A 13025-nucleotide genomic window follows, 5' to 3' on the forward strand; every position below is an offset into this window, starting at 1 on the left:
AGCTCCTACTCAGGCATTAAGTAACTCTAAATGTCTCTTGGCTTTAACAAAATAAATCCGCTTTCCAGCTTAGAAAGACAAAAGGGGAGGCAAAGCTGCCAAGAGCCATATTGCTTTTCACAGTTAAAGAAACTCCCTGTGTGTTATGTCTCCCTACATGACATGGCAAATTCAAAAGCATGTTGATATAAGACTTTGCAAACAGACTAAACATTACTTAAGGAATCTTTACAAAACTTCTCTCAAAAATAAACAGAAAATTGAGAGCTAAAACTACTGACTAAATGCTTCCTTTAAGAAAGAAACTTGAGAATGACCAAGAAAAGAATCGATTAATGTTAGACTTTTAAGTGGTACAGGGGACTGACTAGGCAAATTAGAGCTACAGTAGGACAGAGCTGCACAGAGCCTGGGCAATGCACAAGGATTTTCTACATACACTTTCCTCTTCCAGCTGACCTGTGCAGCTTTTACACTGTGCTTCTGTCTCCCTGCAACCTGCAGCTTCTCATCCCCATGTGAGTTATTCCTTGCCTGGAAGTGACTCGCAGAGCCCAGGTATAGATCCAAGCTATGGTGGGTGTGCCCTGAGCATCAGCACTGCACATGGCATGTTCAGCCAGCAACACCCTGCAGTCTGAAACCACAACCAGTTCATGCTTCTGTTTAAACATATGCCCTATGATGAATTGCACAAAGCTGCAATCAAGAATATTGCTTACACAGTAGTTCAACAAGCAGCTAGGCCAGTGCAAGCCACTGCTGCCTCTCAGACTGTAAATCATCAAGTTATTCCTAAGGTCATTTTTCCTCTTAAAATCTCAGCAATAAAGTTGAGGCTTTTGCCCTGGGCCACTATTATCAGCTACCAAGCTATTCGTTCCTCGTTATGTTACCCAGAGTGAGAGATGTGCTTGGCACTTAACCACAAGGAAAAACTGTCACAGTCCCTAGTCTGAGACCCCCGAAGTACACACAGAAAGAATAGAAAGCCATGGAGAGTGAAGCAGTTCTTGGGAGAGCAGCAGCTTTGTAGGTTGTATAGCAGGTTTTGTTTCATAGGTTTCTGTTTTACCTTAGTACTTAACAACTGGAGTAAGGGAACTGCAGAGCACAAATTAGTAATAAATTGCTAACAAAAAGCAAACAAACAAACAAAAAAAAAACCCCAACCCCCCCCAAAAAAAAACCAAACCAAAAAGACAAGAAAACCTGCCAAGAAGCTTCATCCAGCAGTATGTCCCTGGTGTTGTCAAATACTGAGACCTTTAATTTTAATAGAAAATCTAACCGAAAAGCTGTTTGGCATTCTCAAGAAGTTTTTGTTTTGTTTTGCTTTAAAGAGAGAAATTTTAAAGAAAGCGCCAGATTTCCAGCAAATCACTATTTCAGGCACCTGGAAGGGAATAAAACTAAAAAGAAGAGTGTGTGCAGACTCTTGCTACACCTTATGCTTATGCTTCAGATATGGTGTTTAAGCATCAGAAGAGAAAAAAAAAAAAACACCTATTATCTAGGCATGCTAATCTCACTGTCTGTGATCTTTTTTAGAAATAAATGTTTGAAGGTACATTTCCTTTAAAAGACATAGAAGAACATGGAAATGAACACTCAACATTTCAAGGCCCTGCATCATGGGAGCCCAAGGTAACGTATTGCTGTAGAACACAAAGCAAGTGAGATGGAAAACATATTAAAGAATGTGAAATATATTTAATATTTCTTAAGCCTATTTTCTAACTCTCTGGAAAAGCTGGACATGCTTCAAACAGGAATAATCTGCAAACACCATAGCAGGCCTTTACCAGGCTTGGAGATTTGGAAGAACTTCTGAGGGACCAGACAGAGGTGGAGACTAAGTTCAAAGTGACTGGCCAAGAGCCTCAAGAAGTGAAGGTTTGCAAGCTGAACTTTCTGGCGTTTGATTTAAGAGATAGAGGTGAGATCATGAACTCTTGCTCCTTTGGCAAGCAGTGTCCCAAGAAGGCTTTCTGAGCTAGGCTGAGTGCACTACTGTTTGACTGTCAGGCCCAGGGGGAACCATCTGGCAAACTGCATCGGAAGAAACCCACCCTGGCAAACACACCAGCAGGATATTTTTCTGGTAGTGGAAAGAATTGAAGCTGGTGCTGAATATAGGAGCTTTTGCCTTTGAAGTTACAGTCCTTCATGATCTCCTCTAAGGATAGCCATGATCAACAGTGCAAACACTTCATCACCAAAAGGACACTATGAGGGGTTGTGAAGCTTTGCAAGCAACAAGTTTGATGTCCAGTGGCAGACTCCAGGCTGCAGTTTCAGTTTGAGTGACTGTCTTAGATTCAGAGTCTGACAAAGCAGTCTGGTTAGACAGAAATATCCTAGGTGTGAGCATAAGGCATGGAAATACAGACTAGTCTTACAACACCTTCTGTCCCCAGGCAAGGGGCCAACCTGGAGGGACAGAAAAATGCTTTTCTCCCTGATGTGTTTCAGTCATGCACTGCTCTTCCCCTTTGTTATTAAAATTTATGAGGTAATGAGAGTGACTTTTTTTTATTATTATTAACTGGGGAGAAAGAGTTAATTGGTGATTTAAGTTGTGAAGAGTGGGAGCAGCGTATTTATGGAGCAAAGCACTCTTTGGCATTAGAAAACAGGCAGACTGGGTTATACTTCTTATGCATAAGGAGCAACTCTCACAAGCAGAGAGATACAAGAGAACTGACACACTCCTTCTCTCCCAATGAAGGGATGAACAGAAAATGCCCTGCAATTTGCCCTCCTTCAGCAGGATTCCCATGGCTGCAATATGCAGTTCAGAAACATGGCTCTCCACAGGGGATCCAGAGAAATGAGAGAGAACAACAGCATTGCAAGAAGTTGCCAAAAGGCTTCAGCTGTATTTAGAAACAGTAAAGTAAGCCTTTTCTTCTGCTGTACAATCAGAAATATCTAGATGATGTGGATTTTAAAGACCAAAATCCAGCTGCTTTTGCACTGACTTATACTGCTCTTATGATTCCCTACTGATCTCAGCCAAAGAGGGTTTTAAAAGTATGAATGCCAAAATGTCAACCACACTGCTTCCATCCACCTAAGCTGTAGCTCTTGTTTACATAAGCAATATGCAGCCAAGGGTTTGAAAGGCCTGTCAGGGCAACTGAATGGAGCATGAATCATCGTGCTGGGCACTGCTTTAAATGCTGCTTCTTCCTTCCTCCTCATTCTCAAAGGTCAGATAAATGGTACCAGGTCCTGCATCTGAAGCTCTTCCCTGCATGATAAAAGACAGGAATCTTTCTGTGAAGGCTTTGCATAACTGTAGCATAAGCTGAAACCAGAAAACACACCTTAGAGCTAACCATAGATACGCATCTGCTTCTTATCAAATGTCTTCCTCTCCCCCTCACCCTCATCTTTTAACTTTTTTTGGGTGTTTGAATCCGTGTAAATTTTTACCATCAGGAGGTAGGAAATAGTGTTTACATAATCTGAGACAAACACCATTCGTAGAAGACTGCGAAAACCTTCACAATACTTTCCATTTACTAATTAGTGCCAAGCATTGCATCATGCACTATATGGTCTACTCTCCAATATGCAAATTCCATCTGTCAATCTTGACATGGACATTTCTTCAAAGCATATCTTTCAGGACAATGAAATTAAGGAAGGCTTCTGCCCTTCTTCAAAGCAGTCAGTTCTTTAGAGCTTGCAGAACTATACATATGCAGTGGCAGCACTCTCAAAAAGAGCAAGAGAATGCAAAATGGCATCTGAAACTGTAAACTTAATTATCTTTAAAGAAATAACTGCATCTATTCTGCAGACAACAGGCAGCTGTGGTGCACACGCATTTTTCATACTTTTTAGAGACTCATATACAGCATCAGGCTGTAATATCCCTCAAATATAAAAGTGCAGAAACCCTGGTGAGTTCATGAACTACCATGAACTGCAAGCTGCAAATTTAAACAGGAGTACAGAGATTTTTATCATGTAAGGTGGAAAGTGGTAAACATAACCCAAAGGAAAGACAGAGATGTGACTCTGAGCACTGTGTTCAGTCACTTATAACATGTAAGCGATCTGACAGTTGAAGGAAGAGCATTTTAGTTTCACAGAAAAAAGAAAGATGAAGTGTGTTGGCTCAAAGATGCTGCTAGAAAAACTGGCTTCAAAATAATAAAAAAAAATTTTTCTAGCAGTGATAATAATTACTGGAATGCTTTCAGGAGAAATCCTGTGCTGCCACTTGAAAACACGTGAGAGTACAAGAGTCTTTCATTTAGCTTCTGTGAGACCCATTATAGGTCACAACAGATGATTCCAGAGTTCCCCTCTGGCCTGACTCTCCATGAATCTGCAAATTTTACAGCTTCATCCTGTGGGGCCAAGGCATTTTGGCTCCAAACCAGCAAGGCACTTACGCACATGCTGAAATGAAAGCTGGCTTTCTTTGCTGGACTAGGGCCAGCGCCATCAGCCTCTTGCAGGACAAGCCCAACCATCTTTAGCCATCTCAGCGTTTGACCACTTTGGGGTTTCTTTGCCACAGTAGCAATCACAAGCTTACAAGAGCAGGGGCTTGAAAATCTTAAAACTTCCAAAGCAGCGTGATACTTTTAACTCTTGCTTATCTTGCATCAATTTTGCTGAGGCAAACGGGGGTGAATATGCTGGTGTAGAGTTTTTTATTATGGTTGCACTCAGCAATTATTTAATTGAAATCAGGAAAAACAAATCAAGGCAAGGTACTCCAGGAAGATGAGCAAATGAAAAACAATGCCTTTCTCCAAAGAGAAACTTAATGTAATTACTCACTTGAAAAAAAGGATTAAATCAATACCTCATGGCTAGAAATACATGCATGCTGGAAGAACCTAACTTGAACCATTCTGAGTAGCAGTCTGGAAAGGATGTGAGGCATTAGGAAGGTTCAAACATATATACATACACACACAAACACACATACATAGACAGAAATATGCCAAAGAGTCATTAACAAAAATAACTGGAATACAGAAAAAGAATCCTGTAAAAAAACCTTAAAGTTCAGAAAACAGGGTGGAAGATGCAGTTTTATGAATTAGAGGCCAGTTTGGAAACAAACAATCCAAACCCCATCTGGCCTAATTGCATATTTTTAAAATTATTGTATTAAATTTTTGAATTAAATTAATTAAAAAACTTTTACCTTTCCTTTTTAAAGTGAGTATGACATCCTTTGAAGCTGTCATTTACTCTCAGGTTGTAACAGATAGTTAATTTCTGGTGGTCCAAATCTCTTGCCAAGAATTTTTTTCATGTATCCATAACATTTTCCTATCTTTTTTCTTCCCCTAATACCTTACATAATCCAAAAGAGTATTTTGATTGATCAAAAATTTTTTTTTGCTGGTTTGGGGTTTTTTCCCCGTTTCAATTCTTTTCTTAAAGCAAGCTGATAACTGGTAGGTTATTAGGAGTTTGCTTTAGCTACAGCAAGAAATGGTTTGCTTTTGATGAAATACAATGAGATATATCACGTATTTTCAAGAAAGGAAAAAATTATGCCCTAGGAATTCTGAGCTAAGCATGTGTCCAGGATTTTGCAGTTGATTTAAGATGATAGAAGTAAAAATAGATCTATCTGAATTTATTTTTAAAAATGGAAAGAAAGAAAATGTGTTTTATTTCACGTTTTAATACTTAGAACAGCTTATGTGCAAAGCAACTCTGCTTTATCCATTTCAGTGGAAGAAAATAGAAGTGGGATGGAAATACACCCAGCATTTAACATCAAGTCTGACAGAGAAGCTTGAGAATGAGTGGGAAATGAACACATTTAGATTTTTTCCCATTTTTTTCCTCATGTTAGAAAAAATCTGGCTAGAAGCTATTTCCAGTACTTCTTCAGAACAGCTTAGATTTATCTCCATCATCCTGTCTGCAAAGGAACTGTGGTCAAAACACTGATTAATTTACAAACCTGTCAGATTTGGTCTCCTGAGGTGGTGACAGAGTTGTCCCATAACGAGTTGTGGGCGTTGTTGGGGCACTCACACCAGCGTAAGGTCGTGTAGAGGAGTAAGAGCTGCTTCCATAGCTATTGTATCTGAAGAAATGGGAAGAAAAGTAGGAGAAATGGAGAGACAGAATCCATCAGCAAACAGGCATGCAACAGTAAATCCTCTTGTTTATGGGGTGGCAGTGATCCCATACCCCAGAACTTTTCAAACATTCACCTTCTGAAAATGTTGCTCTATTTCCAAATACACAACCATTCATGTACTCTTAATATCAACCATGGCATGAACATACATGATGAAACAGTGAGCTATTGGTAACGAAAATAATGAGAGATTTGAATGGTCCTCCCAAGTGAAAACGCAGAACAGGAATACTTGAATTACTGCTTAGTTACTCAGAATTATTAGCTGTTTTGAGAGCTGATATCCAGCCATTAGAAAAGGGATCAAACCAACCCACAACAGCAGTATTCATATCTTCTAAATTCAAGGAAAACGGCATCACTCCTGAGACCTGATCTCAACATGGGCATCCATGACTTGCAAATGCTTGCATTTTAACTGGAAAAGCAACCACATTCTTTTCAATTAAAGCCAGCAGTACTTTCTTTCCCCTCCCCCAACATAAGTAATAGCTTATGTGCCATTTCTTACAATGTCTGTAAAAAATCATCACCATGGTTAAAAAGACATGTCTCCGGAAGCACGGCTTTAGAAATTTCTATCAGCCCTTCTCTCCATTAAAAAAACCCATAAACTCGCTTCACTTCAATGTGAGCTTGCTGATCAAAGAGAAATTGTTTCCAGGACTTCTGGAACAGCCACCTCCCCAGAGTCCCTTCTATCAATGTTTTCATCCTGGCTCCTGTACTGAATAGAAAAGGCAGTTGTGTTGCTTTGCTGTGCCTTTTAACCGTTGTACTTAAACAGCATGTCAGGAAAAGATTCTTGATTTGCAAAGATGTTAATATTTCTCTCTTTAATATTGTTCACAGACAATGCCACATGGAAAGCATATGGTGCTCTGAAGACCAGTACTCTGCAAGGCCAACTCATCCAAATGACAAAATTCATTTCAGGAAATAGAGCAACATCATTTTCCCTATTATAATTCCTAAGATATAATGTATCCTCCTTCACCATATCTTTTCTCTCTGCTTCTTCCCTCGCACACATCAGCACTCAGTAATTTCACTCAGCAATTTTATTGGAAAAGCCTGGTTGGTTTCCTTCAGCTCCATTTAGCACACTCATCTAGCCAGGCAAAATTTCATTCAAAGTTTCAAGCTTCATTCCTTAGGGTTCAAGAGCATTGTTGCGCACCAAGGCCCACGTTAAAATCAGAGTACATTTCAGCTAGGTTCTTTTACAATGGAAGGGATCGTGCTTTAGAGAACATGTAGTCTTGGACAGCAATTTCAGGTTAATGCTTTAGAGAGCACCCCCCTCCCTTGTCTGTTTTTGAGACACTATACTGAACAGCAACAGGGAAATAATTTTTGAAAAAAAAATTCTAACATGCGTGTTTCTGAGCCACAAAAGGAATTTTTTGGGAAATAATTGCCATTCGGGCCTTCTTGCCCCAGAAGAAAACTAACTAGAAACTGGAGACATTGGCCAGATGGAGGCTGTGTAACTGGACAGTGTGGAGCTTCCCTGGTAGCACACACCTAGCTTGGGTCTTCTCTCCATTTGGCTCAGCCCAGAAAATGTTCTGACTGTGCCGGTACTGAGTGAGCGATAACTCCCTTGTCCTGATAAGAACTCAGAGCTCATTTGGTATGTTTCTGACACAGAAACCTCTATTTCCATTTCAATCAACTGCAAGGAGACCTTCTTATCATCCATTACACGCTTTTCTTCACCTCTGCCCCATGAAAAAGCTGACACAGAGCAGAATCCTTTTTCAGACCAAGGGTTTTCAATTAGTCCAAAGATAACCCTCATGAAAATGGAGGGAACCCACCTTCTATGGAGTCAGACCTACAATGATTAAAAAAAAAAACAAATTCAGAGGGACTGGTCTGGACACAACATTGTATCAAATTTAGAGGAACACTGAGTTGCTGGAACAGCAGCAAGGCAGGACCAGGAGATCAGGGTAAGTCTGCATGCAAGTTTATCTTTCTAACCTTCCTCTGGTACTGGCTATTGCTTCCATTTTACCTTCTTGTCTCACATACCAGTGAGCACAATAGTCTTATCTAGCAGCATTCACCCTCAAGACATCTTCCTCTTTTATCGGCATATTACTGACTAAATTGTGTGGACTTTGCCCTCCTTTACCTCTAAATAAACCCAGAAGAATCCCCATCCCCACCTCCACCCTTGAACCGCTGTACTAACTGGAAGCAGGAAAGATGGTTAGAGGAAAAAAAAAATCACTGCAGTAATACTAGATATTGCAGTAACAGGAGGTATTTAGGAATCTACTCTCTAAAGTATAACAGCAGCAGCAATGGTACACCAATAAATGAGTGTGAGAGGTCTAGGGGAAAAATGCACCTATCAAGGAAAATGTAAATTTAGAGGAATTCCAGTGTTCAAGTCACAGGTAGAGGAAAAATAAGTGAACTAAGTCACTTGTCAACAACTACTTGGATTTACAGGCTTTTCAGAAAAATGAAAAAGGGACAAAACACACCCGCCTATTAGAAGAGAAAGATAAAAATTTAAAAGGATCAAAGGAATCAAAACATTTTTTCACATGCAGAAACTCAGAAGGACTGCTGGAGAGAGGAAGAAATAAACATGCATGCAATATAAATGTACGTTTTCAGCACCTAATTCAAAGAACACTGACAACCGTGAGAGACAGCAAAAAATCATCAAACTCTTTTCAAGGTTATTCTCTATCATTATTTTAGTGCTACTTACTGTCAATCTCTTTTACTTAAAAACAGATGAGACAAAACAATATATTTTTTTTTATTTTAGATGGGTGGGATGGGAAATTAAAGTTAAAAACTAAGAGAAATGCATGAGTAACAAGTAAATTCAACAGATGTTGTAGAGATGAAACTGTCTATTCTGAGTTCTGTGTTATCTTTATAGATCTCTTATTACAAGCATGAGCTGAAATTGCACATGAGATAGACATGCACTGTAATCAAACAACGAATTTAGGATTTGGCAGTTCAGCCTTTGAAGCCAGGACTTCACCCCTGAATTTCAAGTGCTGATCTGACCTCTCTTGGTTTTATATCAAAAGAGCCCCATTAATTTTCATGAAAACATGTCTGCAAATTACATTGTTGTAAATGAGAGCAAAATGGTGCTTCTTTCTGTGATCTCCCAAATCATGGGTTATTTATCCACTGCTCTACAGACGAGGCCAGGATATTTATTAACTACAGACCTGGAAGAAGAGTAATGATGTCAGCAAAGGCAAGGGGAAAATATCAAATCAAAATACAGGCTTACAGGGCTAAAATTAGTACAGTATGTTCTGGAAATAATACAGCACATAGAGTAACATTATTACTGCTCTAAAATTCTTGGAAAGTGTTATTAATTTATCTAAAAATTGTTGTCAGCTATATAAAATCTACCTGTTTTCCCTCATCATTTCTGCTTCCTTCTCTTTCACAGGTGCTGAAGACTCTTCAAAGTCATATGAGAAGAGATGAAAAGGAGTGTGTGGTACATAAGGTAATTTCTCCACTGATGGAGATGCCTTTGGAGTAATGGATGCTGAGGAATTTTGGGGAGAGCTCAGCAATGCCGTTGCAGGTGAAGATGGTGATGAAAGGACAGAATTATGATGAGAGACAGATGAGTCAGGCACAGAAGAGGAGTTGCTAGAAAAGCTCTTTGCTCTAGAGCAGGCGAGAGGCCTCTCAGCTGGAGAAATGGCACTGGAGACAGCTGAAGAGTCAGAACCCTGTGAAAAGCTTCCCTTCACGGCCTCATGCACATCTGGAACCTCACTGCAGGAGGAAAAATTCATTAGAAAGGGAGGAGGAGAGAAAAATGGGACAAAGGGACATAATAGATAGTAAAACTTGCAGGAGAATAAAAAACAAAGTAGAGTGAGATGAACAAAAACTTCCAAAATTTAGACAATCATCACATCTTTTAAAATAAAGATAACTCACATCTTTATATCCTAGTGGGATTCTTCTTGGGGTTGGAAATAGTGGGAAAAGAAGCAACCCATTCTAAAGGAAAAGAAGGGATTGAACCTATAGGCTTCAGACCTAATTTCTGTAAGCCTTTCACACCTATTTTCATAACAGTTTTTTTATATTTCAAGTTAGGTTGTAAACATCTTCCGAGCAGTACAAACCAGACTGAACACACTGGAAAATACTCCATGGAGCACCGATGCTTCGAGATACAGTCTGCAGGACTGCTTCTCCAAGTCCAGATATCTGACTATCATCCTCCCTAGGAGTCTGATCTTTTTAGTAAAAATGTTCATCCAACAAAGATGAAAATAAAAATGTACTTAATTAGCACTGTTCTGTCAAAATTCAAGTTTTGAATGATCTCAAAAGCAACACCTTACCAGATATTTGTCTTGGTGTGAAGGCACTAATTTATGATTTCTCTGAGTGTCAGCATTCCATGCTGGTCTTTCATAAGGACTTGCAGAGTTTGCATCAAAGGAAACAGAAAACACATCTGCTTTCCTCTACTGAAGGCAGATGTTGGTGAGTGACAGAAGGCACAAAGCAGGTGCAAAGCCATGGGATCTGCACTCAAGGGTGTCTGTTTTCACTAGTAACTCCAGCATAAACACTGTGCATGGGCTTTGGGCTGGATCACTTGGCAAGTGGCTGATTTCTTTCTCCCGAGACCACTTCTGCAATCCCCCAACTGGCATGGAAAGCACAGTCCTTATCCGAGGGCTGTGGGCTTGGCACAGCATAGGCAACAAACCCACAATTTATGTTAGATATGTTGGGATTTTATGCAGTTAATCATCTGGTGTACACCAAGTGATTGTTCTCACAACGGAAAATCTGGAAACCTTCATCTATTGCACCTGCTGTGCCTGACAGGAGACACTGAAGCCAGGCCAGTCCTACCTGACAGCATCTAACATGAACAGCCATGTTACAGATAATTTTTGTTATGCTACAGAGGCAGTGCAAGAAGGCACTTAGGAAAGTTGTGGGAACATGACCCAGTTATTCCAAAGAGAAAATTATCTTAAAAGGACCAATGACTTAAAATCACAATATGCTCTTCAGATGGCTCTTCCTCACTTTTTAAAGCAGTATTTTAGTCTACTCATGAGATTTAACAATAACTTGTGTCTTAGCTTTGACTTTTAAGAATCAGATTTGAGGAAATTATCACTTAATTTTGAATTTTCAGGCAGCCATTGGCAAGATTTGTAGACTGGAAGATAATAACAACAACAATACAGTATTTTCTTTGGAATTCACATGTTAAACAGTTTCCTTTCTTCCTTCTGTGCTGTACAGCATCTGCATGAATGTGGTTTATGTAAAAAAAAATCCAATCTAATTTGCTGAGTTGCAAAGCCAAATAATTTAACCTAAATCAAATGGCTGTCTGGAAAAAAGAATGTATTTTCTTGCTTTCAGTTTATTAGCATCAAGTGGCCAAATGCCAAACACATATATATACATCTCAGAAATAAGTGGAAAATTTTACACAAGAGTACTGATAGGTGATGATGAATATTGATTGATGATTTGCATATACCTGTATATACACATATGGGCAGGCATTTATAAAATTATATATATATATTATATATATACACACATATTTATCAGTTTTGCCTCAAAGTAGTTCTTTGCTACTAAAACATGAAAAAAACTTATGTGAAATCTTAGGCAGCATTCAAAAAATGTCAATTTAGAAACAGTAAATTGCTATGATATTCCTAATAAGGTAGTATTGTGAAGATAGGGATGAAAACCTAACAAACCAAGTAACACCCTCAGCTAAGCATTGTGGTGTTTCATCATAGCCTTAACTAAGAAGTTAAACCAAACCATGCTTAAAGTTATGCTTTTCACTAAAGCTTTTAGGATTCGTGCGCATTACATAGAGGGAGTAAGTGCAGACAGTTCATAGTGCACTGAACCTATATAATTAAACAATTTTGCATTACCACTGCCTCCCCCCAGCCCCTTCTCAAAAGCTTTTACATGCAAAAGTATTTCCTTAGGGAGTGGCTTTAACAGGTGATCAAGGAATGTGAGTGAAAAGGTGGATGCTGTTGCACGCTGTGCTGGTGAGTTCACGCCAGAGCCTGAAGAAAAGGTGGAGGGACAATGCTGAATCCTGGTACCTGGCTTTGACCTGTCTATTGGCCTCTTCCTCCCCCTCATCCTCAGTATTGGGCTCTGTGACTGGCTGTTCTTCTTCCTCCTCTTCATACTCATCCTCTCTGAAGTCAGACCAAGGAAAAAGGCATGCAGTGGGATGGAAGAAAAGAAGGTGGAAGAGAAAACAAAATGAGTCCCCAGAAAAAGAAATGCAATGAAGTTAGAAATGGAAGAAAGAGATTGATGAAGAGGAAGTTATAGCCTTCCTATATTAGACAAAAAGCCACCTAAAACTTTATGATAAGTATGTGTTTGCACAAGAGTAGCTACCAATATAAAACTACTATCCTCCCCCCTGTTTATATTTTTTACTATTATTTTAAGATTCAAAGCTGCCATTGATTTTTCTTGAGCTTTGTTTTCCATTTGCAGCTGCCCTACCTGCAGAGGCATTAATGGAAAACATTCATGACAATAGCAATGTTCAACTCATTAGTCATTAAGTTGTGTCTTTTTGGCCTAAAGGACAGTACAGGCTGTGCTGGCATGGGACAGCTGGCACTGCACATCATGCTTTCTAAATTAACCCAAATAAAACAATCCTGCTAAGTAACCAATAGCTCAACTGGAAACAGAACAGGGTGAAGCATTGAGCTAGAAATAACAGAGAGACCAAATCAGTTCAGGACTATTAGCAAATAGCAATATTTAAGTTGTCAGATGCCAGTACATGAATTATTTCAGTAGAGTCATTAGTACGGTCAAATCAGGCTCCAGTTCA

General features: G+C 39.3%; 1 protein-coding gene across 6 annotated transcripts in view; it reads right to left on the reverse strand.

Moving 5' to 3' along the window:
- Positions 1-13025, reverse strand: part of FHOD3 (formin homology 2 domain containing 3) — a 374111-nt gene that overhangs the window by 86167 nt on the left and 274919 nt on the right. For 2 of the 6 annotated variants that reach the window (XM_066185497.1, XM_066185471.1), the window contains 3 exons: positions 12268-12366; positions 9545-9922; positions 5954-6079 (listed from right to left, as the gene is read on the reverse strand). In XM_066185497.1, coding sequence (XP_066041594.1) covers positions 5954-6079; positions 9545-9922; positions 12268-12366 — 603 coding nt within the window. The remainder of the gene's footprint in view (positions 1-5953; positions 6080-9544; positions 9923-12267; positions 12367-13025) is intronic. The other 4 variants (XM_066185464.1, XM_066185456.1, XM_066185488.1 and 1 more) reach the window with 2 other exon arrangements.

The sequence above is a fragment of the Chamaea fasciata genome, unplaced genomic scaffold, assembly GCF_029207755.1.
Source record: "Chamaea fasciata isolate MVZ Bird 193981 ecotype frontalis unplaced genomic scaffold, bChaFas1.0.hap1 SCAF_1, whole genome shotgun sequence".
In the NCBI taxonomy this organism is placed as follows: domain Eukaryota; kingdom Metazoa; phylum Chordata; class Aves; order Passeriformes; family Sylviidae; genus Chamaea; species Chamaea fasciata.